Raw genomic sequence first — 9,102 nt, 5'->3', positions numbered from 1 at the left:
TGATGTTCAGGTGTATATCAGTATGTAGTGTCTCTACTTTAAAGAGTCCTCTCCTGCTGATGTTCAGGTGTATATCAGTATGTAGTGTCTCTACTTTAAAGAGTCCTCTCCTGCTGAGTCATGTGATACAGGTACATATTCGTCTTCCAGGTTGATATAGTAACTGATAGCCAGGCAGAAATTCAAACCATCCTGAAGAACTTTATTTAAAAAACACAAAACATTAAAAAAAGAAAAACCTATACAACAGGTGACTCTGGGGGGGCGGGGCTTCAGGGTCTGGGAGGCGGTCTCATCCCAGGTGGGGGAGGTCCTACAACAGAAGGAAAGGTCCGTTAATGCTTCACATTCACACATAAAACACAACATTTCATACGGATAATTAAAGATGTCGTTAATTCCCCTCAGCGTCAGGAAACGGGAGATCTGATTGGCCTACAGCTCATTCAAGGCTTTTATTGTCATTTGTACATAGCTAGTGTAGTTATATCAATACAAATCTTATTTCACAGGCTCCTCCCACATAGCAACACAATAAAACAGACAATAGTGCAAGTAAATATAAAATAATATTAATAGTGCAGAATAGTCTACAAGTAATTGGAACATTGATAAGTTGCAAACAGATGAATGTTATGGATGTCCTTTCAAAAGTTCAGGTGTTTAACAGTCAGTCAGCTGGGGAGGGCGGAGCTATTAATGGCGCTCCCATCTGATTGGCTGCTGTAAGGCATCTCCATGGTCTCACAGCTTACCTCTCATGCCGGGAGGAGGCGGCCTCATGCCAGGGGGGGGCATTCCCATTGGAGCTCCTCGACCAGGGGGCATCCCCATTGGAGGGCCCATCGGAGGCCTCATGCCAGGGGGCGGGCCCATCATACCTGGGGACCGGAGACGGCTGTTATTATGGGATGTCACTTTAAAAATGTTTGTTAATAATAATGTACATTTCCCCGCTACAGGTGGAGGGGTTCTGAAGTGGTTTCTCTTCAGGTGACCCTGTGCTCAGCGAGTATTGATCACCTGGGGGCGGGGCTCCTCGGCCCATCGGGGGCGGGGCTCCTCGTCCAGGTGGATACTGTGTCGGGGCTCCGGCGATACTGGCTCCTGCTGCTGCCGCGGCAACCGTCCCTCTGCCCTGGGGGGTCATCACCTGGAGACAAACAGGAAGTCATTACCTGAACACACACACACCAGAGGGGTGACTACGAAACCAGATGAGGGGTTATCAACTATGTTGAGCCTAAAGAGTTTTCCGTACTAAGGAGGTGGCTATCTTTTAACCTGGCTAGATCACCATGGAGACATAAACTGCTCCGGACCAGACTCAATCATAGTTTAGGATTCAAATCAGCAAATACCACCACTCACAAACTAGTCCCTTTTAAAAAGCCCATCTTAGTAGTCAATCTATCAGCGCTAAATATGCCTAACTACGGGATTATATGCAGGGGTGCACACAACTTTCTCAGTGAGGTACTCAAATGAGTACCTGAGTCAGTGTATCGCGAATGTTTTGGTTGCCAAAACTGAAAATATGGTTGCCATTTTTAGAAACCTTATATTTAAATAATGAAGATACTATAGAGTTATACATCAACTTAATAATCAAAATTTGACGCAGAAGAATGTTCAAATGCTTTACAATAAGTAATTAACACAATGAATTCAAACCTGAGTGGTAGGAAACGTGTCCACCCTCAATGGCTGGTATACTAAACACCAGTAGAGCAGCTGTCTCCCTTTCAAATGTGGGTTCTCTTGACCTTTGCGCTGACCCCCACCATAGATCCACTGGCCCTTCAGCATTGAAGTCTTTGATCCTTCGTTTTGAGATGTTGACGGGTTGGCTGAACTTTTTACCCCACAGTCAAACAACTTCATTTGCTTCGCCATTTTTTGTAAAACAAACACGGCGCACGTGAGTAAACGTGCATGGCTTTCTGGCTCCGTAATCACACCAACGCACGTGCAACTGAAGTATCAGGTTCAGACTGGTCACAACAATAATTAAATATCACTCTTAATCAGTGTTGGGACTAACGCGTTACTGTAACGCCGTTATCTTTGGCAGTAACTAGTACTCTAACGCGTTATTTTTTTAATTCAGTAACTCAGTTCCCGTTACTACGTGGTGCGTTACTCCGTTATTTTTTTTATATAGTCTCGGCTCTCAGACGTTGGTGAGCGGCGCCCAGCGAGGCGAACAGAGATGAGTACTGTACTTAAGTACTTGAGTGAATGTACTTAGATACTTCCTGTGTCACATGCGGAGACGCTGTGGGCGTGTTTGTGTTTACTAACAAGATTATCGGAGGCGGAGCTCAAGTCGAGTTTTTCCGCCTGGAGATATTCTCACTATTTCACTTTTGTCGAGCACAAAGAAAAGAAGGTTTTAGTTAAATGTAAGTTGTGTCTTGGCGGGTCAAAGATCCTATCTACTGCCCAAAACAGCAATTCAGATCTGTTGAAACATCTGCAGAAACAACATGCTGGGACGAAGCTAGCAGCTAAGACCACAGACCCAGACTCATCCCACGCCACTCCACCTCCACCTCCACCTGAGCAACAGCTGCTGGGTTTTAACGCGTTACTTAAGTAATCAGTAAAGTAACTGAGTTACTTTTGAAATGAAGTAACTAGTAATGGTAACTAGTTACTGGTTTTCAGTAACTAGCACAACACTGCTGACTATAGACATCATTGTACAAATAGTGTTGTTGACAGATGTCCCCAAATAGCAGTAAGAAAGGTTTAATTTCATCCATGTTTCAACGTCAATTCTTACGGACTTTAAACAGAAATGGTTTGCAGAGATCTTTGGAAAACCCTTGTGCTAATCAGAGTTGTATTTGTGTGCTAGTCGCAGTATTAAGCAGACTATGAATCCTGTTTTCAGGGCCTTTCAGAGACGTTTCAGTGGCAGAAATCAGATTCCTGTTGGTAGCGCGACAAAGCCCTCGAAATCTCAAAGCAGAGAATATGGCTTCAATAAAACAACAATGTGCATCCAAGAAGCAGAGAGCAAAAATAGACTCATCAACAACGTGGAAACCATCATCGCCTTGAAAGAAACCGTAAAGAGGAAAGTAAAGCAACAACCAAAAGGAACATATAAGAGCCACACTCGGGAGGACAGGAAGTCGGTTTGAGGACGAGAGGAGGCTTCGTTTGACATCAACGGCGGAGAGAAGGCGTCCGCCATGTTCCTTCTCTGCATCACGGACACAATGATTTATTTTTTACCTTCGACAACAAACCGCTCGCTCGCCTCTCTTTGTAAATGTGCTCCAGTCCAGAGGAAAGTCCCAGCAGGCTTTGCTTCAGCTCCTGGAAGTCCGCGGTGGGCAATGAAGCACATGATACCAGAAAAATAAACAACAACATAAACCCTCCTGCTTTTCCTTCTCCTCCCTTTCCTTGTTTTCAGCCGGCAGGGCGGGAACATACTCTTCTTCCTGGTTCTTAGTTTCTCAGTCTCTCGCTCGATGGCTTCAGATCTCGTGGTCGTTGTAGCTCACGTATTTCTTCTTTGCTGCCGGACCTGGATAAGAGGAGAAAAAGGAGAATGAAATATGAGCTTCAGTCGGTCTGTTGGCTGTTAGTGCAGCTGGAGGTTAGTGTTGAGATCAATGGGAAATGTACGGAAGAGGATTAGGGCCAAATGTGGACAATTTGTTGAGATCTGACCAAAGTGACATTTTTTGTGATATCTGAGATGAGTCAGAATTTTGAGGTAAATATCTTTTTTTTTTCTTAAATTTTCCCCAAAATTAAAAAAGAACATTTCTCCAAAGTCTGTCTTTTTTTCTCAGAATTCTGAAGAAAAAGCAATTGGGATTTTTTTTAATGGAAACTCATTAAAAAAATATCTCTGAATTTAACGGAAAATCAAAAAAATTCCCAGAAAAAAAGTCAGAAATTTGAGATAAAACATATTCAATGTTTTCCCCCAGAAAGTGAGAATTATAACTTTTTTTATCATAACAAATGTTTTCTTAAATAATTTTCAGAAGTTAGAATTTCTAGAAAAAAAGATTTCTATTATTTTTCACGGAAAATCTCAAAGTTCTGCTAAAATAAATGTCTGATTAGCTCTAAAAATTTTTTTTCACATGTCGCCCTTATCTTCTTCCGTAGAATTAGAGTTTACGATTGCATGAAAATGAAATGTTAGAAGCTAACACAGACGGTTTGAATCATGAAGGAGGATTGTGCCGTTTGCAGAGCCTGAGATCACTGACAGTAATAATGCCAACAAATGTCGAGCAAATAAAAAAAAATCATTCGTGTTTGTTTTCAACTTCTATTCGTTGATCTTTTGAAAAAATCATGAGATAAAGATGACTTCATTTTCACTGAAATACCAACAAATAGCTCTCTTTGTGTGGGAGAGATTCCAGCCTCAGCAGACCATTTACATGCACTAAAGAACACACTACAGGAGAGGGAACACCACAGAAGAAGAATAGGCCTGAATAGCCCCCCCCCCCATCTAACGGACTCCGCTGAACCTCGATGACAGACGGCTCGGAGCCAGAAGCCCGTGATCAATCATGGCGGGTGATAAAAGAGGAAATGGCAAAATATTAAAGCTGACTTTATCATAACGTGTCTTCTTCACAAAGAGAGGCGGAGCTTAGAGTCCACGGAGAGGAAGAGCAGTCCCACATTATTCAAGATTCAAGGCGTTATTGTCATGCGTGACGGCGTTCCTTCGTTAGTATTACAATGTGGTTTCTGCTTTGCACTGAAACTGGGCCACGTCAGAGGCGAACCGTCAGGGCCTTCAAGGTATTCAGAGAACACCCTGGAACACTCAGATAAAACAAACAACACATCGATTTAATTTAAAATCAAATGAATAACAGAGAATGGTATCTGTGTCAGTGATCTGTAATATCAGTGTCACGTTGATGTGTTTGTCCTTCTCGGACCATGCACTACGCGTTTCAGTGGTTTTGTGTTAGAAAAGAAAGCAACCAATCAGATCTTGTTCTGGGTCTCTGGGTAGAATATCCTTCAACCAGGTATTCTACATCCTTGATGCCCTGGCCCTCACACTGGATGAGAGCGTTTGGACTGACAGTTTGATCAACCAATCAGATATAGATTTGTAGCCAATGGGCGTGTTCTTTCAGAGTTTCCTTCGGTTCCAGGTGCTCTAGAAGGCCCACTCGTTCACTGGAGAGACACGTCGTTTTTAATGTTGAAATGGCAACAGGTGAAGATGATGTCGGTACCCTTTTCAACGGACATTATAACGGCGGGGGGGGGGTTGTGTGTGTCTACAGAAGGTTCAGTTGTGATAGACAAGGTTCGCCACTGGGCGACGTCGTTATGATGCGATGGAGAAGGGTGTAACGAGTCGACCTCGGGGAACCTACAACTTTCCGTGGATACATTTCTAAAAGCATATCTAGATATTTCTACATCTGCGATTTACCATGTTGTGCAGGATTTATAAACTTGGACACAACTGAACTAATCCGACACCGAGGTTGGAAAGTGAAAGGACATGTTTTTCTAACCATATTACTGTAACGTGTCGAAAACATTATTCTCAATTACTATAAATAAATCAAATGAATTGTATAAAAATATTTGAGTACAATATTTTGTGCAATATATGCAACTTTCTATTCATTTTTAGATGAAGAAACACCTTAAAGTGGACCTATCATGCTATATTTGAATAATATAGTGTAGGACCATACCTATATAAGGCATATTTATACTTTTTATTTTTCAAAATACCAACAGATCATGCATTTTACACAGGGGTATAGGGCTCTACTGTGAGACCTCTATTCTGTCTTTCTAAAGTTTACTTTACACGTCTTTTAGACATAAAACATTCACTGCGAGCCTCGGAGACGTGTGTGAGGTGGTAGGGCATACAGCAGTAAATAATGACCCTGCGACCAAGGTGGTGAAAACCCTGATTAAATCGGAGGGGGGGGGGGTGGGGATGTGAAACGTAGTCCTATTAGACAAATTTTCCAAGACTTTTATCACGTTTATTGACGAAACTCTTTCCAAACAGACGAGTTTCTCTTGTACAAGTTAGACCTTCTGCCGAGACGCCGAAATACCCCACTTGAAGACGTTGGCTACCTGTACAATCACCCAGATTACCCTTATTCTCTCCTCGAAACGTCCGTCGAGAACGTGTTTTCTTTTTACTTCTTTTTTGGATCAACATTTTTCTACACAACAAAACTACCATCCACCCGATTTACGTCGTTCGCGAAAGTTTTAGGACTTTTTTCCCAAGTGGTGAAACGGATTGTTATCACTGCGGTACCTCACCTCCGTGTACAAATTGTCCTTCTCTTCTATATTGACTTACCTAATCCTAAATCAAAAGAGTTGTCTATGGAAGTAAACTCTAATCGTCGTTGTAACTCCTAGTAGGACAGGGGTTTTATTGGGATAATATATAACGAAAACTTCTCAAATGTTTTAAGTCATAATCTCACATGATTCATTAAAATAAGGACTCTTTCCATTTCAGTAAATAAATTTCCCCTGGATAGTACGTTTTACGTCGAAACATGTAGAAAGATGTACTTGTACACAGGAGACACAAGGTCCCTTGAGTGGTTCACCAGTCCTTTGTGTTGGGAGAGAGAAAAGGAGGTATGGGTTAGAGATTTTTCCCCGACGTTGCCTAGACTATGTCTGACTAGGTCTAAACTTGTGAAGATACTGCCAGTGTCCTTCATCCCGCGATGCCGATAACCCGGTTGAGGTGGTTAGTTCCTCCTCTGTCGGTTGCCTGTAACGGCAACCTTTCGCGGACCTCTGCGACTCATTATACGCGTCCGGACATCTACAACGACAAGAGTGTCTAGTTCGGGTACCTACGTTTTCTGTCACAAGTTTAACTCGCTTTNAGTCTCAGCTCCCAGACGTTGGTGAGCGGCGCCAACAGCGAGGCGAACAGAGGAAGTATCTAAGTACATTTACTCAAGTACTTAAGTACAGTTCTCATCTCTGTTCGCCTCGCTGTTGGCGCCGCTCACCAACGTCTGGGAGCTGAGACTATATAAAAAAAAATAACGGAGTAACGCACCACGGAGTAACGCACCACGTAGTAACGGTAACTGAGTTACTGAATTTAAAAAATAACGCGTTAGAGTACTAGTTACTGCCAAAGATAACGGCGTTACAGTAACGCGTTAGTCCCAACACTGATAGTCAACAATGATGACTTTAGTCATCAATGCAATTTATTCGTTTTTTTTAGACATCTCAACTCAGAAATATTACGTATTACAACTTAAACTCAACGGAGATTTGAAGCCATGTTTTCAGGGGCTTTATCTTTGTGATTCTGAATGTGCATGAGACCGGGATGCCTCCGAACTTTTAGTGACTCTTTCATTACGTGACTGGGAATGAGATCTTTGTCTCAAATACTGTAATGCCTTTCCAAAAAATAAAAAAATACGTCAGAGATGTGCTTTCTGTTTAACGTTTTCCAAATAACTGACGTGAGGAAAATCAGATTCCTTCAGCGGACACAAAGCTAAAAAAAAAGGGAAAAAAAGAAAAGGCCCTGGCATGTTTCTGTTGGAGCTGTTTGAAATGTTTGTGGTCCCATGATGGAAGCCCCCCCCCCTCTTGTGTGTCCCTACATGACGACCTCTCAGTATGTTGTGATGATGACGATGATGAAGATGACCCTTAACTGTGTTGTTAAAGAGCCTGTGGGGGTCCGGACCTCGCTGGATTCCCGGTGATTTCCCGGTCTGCTGATCTAACTCAAGGTGTTGATGTCGAGGTTGTCAATGCATGCCTGATATGTTCGATGTTGAATCCGATTAAAAAAAAAATTAATAATAACGAAGTCCTCACAACTCGGTTTGATTCCACCTGTCTGCTCTGAACTGTACTGTTTTTCATTTCCTTTCCATTTATTTATTCCACCTTCTCTCACAGCAGAATATGGCTTTGATTGGTTTCTTATTTTCCTGGAAACTACCGGAAATGGAGAAAAAAGATGAATATATATTTAAAAAAACAAAAAATACTTGTTTTAAAAAAGCCGGAAGCATGTGTGTTTTCTACTGTTTGTACTCGGTATATTCATGTTGCCCTTGCTGCTTATGTGCCAATGTTGTTGAGAGATTTACATTCGGCCACTCATGCAACTATTCTGTGGTGTTGTCCAAGAATGTATCAACATGAAATAAAAAACATTTGGTTATTTTTTATATATATTCACTGAGGAAACGCAGTGGTGCTCGTGTCTTACTCTTCTGTTGCCTTTCAGAACAGATTCATTTATTTAGTCGTGTCATTTAGTGAAGTATTTCTCTGAAATATTTTTCGCTCAGAATTTTGAACTTTATTCCAGAAATCTGAGATATTCAGAAAAAAGTCAGAATTATTCGAAAAAAGTCTCAGATCAATTTTTCTTTTTTTGTATTTTGAGCTTTTCAAAAAGACAGACTTTTTCTTCTTTGTCAGAAATTCTATTTTTTTCTAGGAATTCTGAGATCGTTTTTTTCTTTTTCAGAAAAATGTCAGAATTCTTTCCTTTAAAAAATGTGAGATGTTCCAAAAATAAGTCAGAAATCTTTGTATTTTTATTCAGAGATTTTCAGAAAAAAACTAAATTTTGGGAAAGTCTGAACTATTTTCTTTCTCAGAATGTTTACTTTCTCATAATTCTGAGATCTCAAAAAACACTTTTTCTGAAATTCCAAAAACCAATACGAACATTTTCTTTACGTTTTACACTTTTTACTCTGAGATTCTGAGATATCCAAAAAATGTCATAAATACTTTTTTCTCAATATGTTGATGTTGTCAGATTTAAGTCAGTCTTTTATTCAGAAAGAAGACAGAATAATTGTTGCCTTTCAGAAAAGTTTCATTTAGTCACAGTTAGTGCTGCGTACCGGTACGCCGAACCGGTACTGGACTTGTAAAAAGTTTCGGTTCAAGTCCGGTTAAAACCGGAACGTCAGGAACCGGTACTTACGTATATTCTCCTTTGTGTTCTAAACCATCTAAAACCTTCCATAGATCGAGAAATTTGCGCTGAGAAAAGACGAAAAACATTGTTTTGACTTCTGATATGGCGGCCAT

General features: G+C 41.1%; 2 protein-coding genes across 2 annotated transcripts in view; both read right to left on the bottom strand.

The window, feature by feature from the left end:
* LOC104941998 (mannosyl-oligosaccharide 1,2-alpha-mannosidase IC) overlaps positions 1-9,102 on the bottom strand; it is a 206,281-nt gene that overhangs the window by 145,670 nt on the left and 51,509 nt on the right. The gene's annotated exons all lie outside the window — the stretch shown is intronic.
* snrpb (small nuclear ribonucleoprotein polypeptides B and B1) overlaps positions 90-9,102 on the bottom strand; it is a 23,897-nt gene continuing 14,884 nt past the window's right edge. The window contains exons 4-6 of the mRNA XM_010767182.1: positions 1,024-1,155; positions 756-881; positions 90-313 (exon numbers count right to left, since the gene is read on the bottom strand). Of these exons, the coding sequence (XP_010765484.1) occupies positions 273-313; positions 756-881; positions 1,024-1,150 (294 nt within the window). The 5' untranslated portion in view covers positions 1,151-1,155 and the 3' untranslated portion in view covers positions 90-272. The remainder of the gene's footprint in view (positions 314-755; positions 882-1,023; positions 1,156-9,102) is intronic.

This window comes from Notothenia coriiceps, unplaced genomic scaffold, assembly GCF_000735185.1.
Source record: "Notothenia coriiceps isolate Sejong01 unplaced genomic scaffold, NC01 NC01_scaffold00004098, whole genome shotgun sequence".
Classification (NCBI taxonomy): Eukaryota; Metazoa; Chordata; class Actinopteri; order Perciformes; family Nototheniidae; genus Notothenia; species Notothenia coriiceps.
Note: the sequence above shows the minus strand (reverse complement) of the source record. Positions and strands in the feature narration are given on the sequence as shown.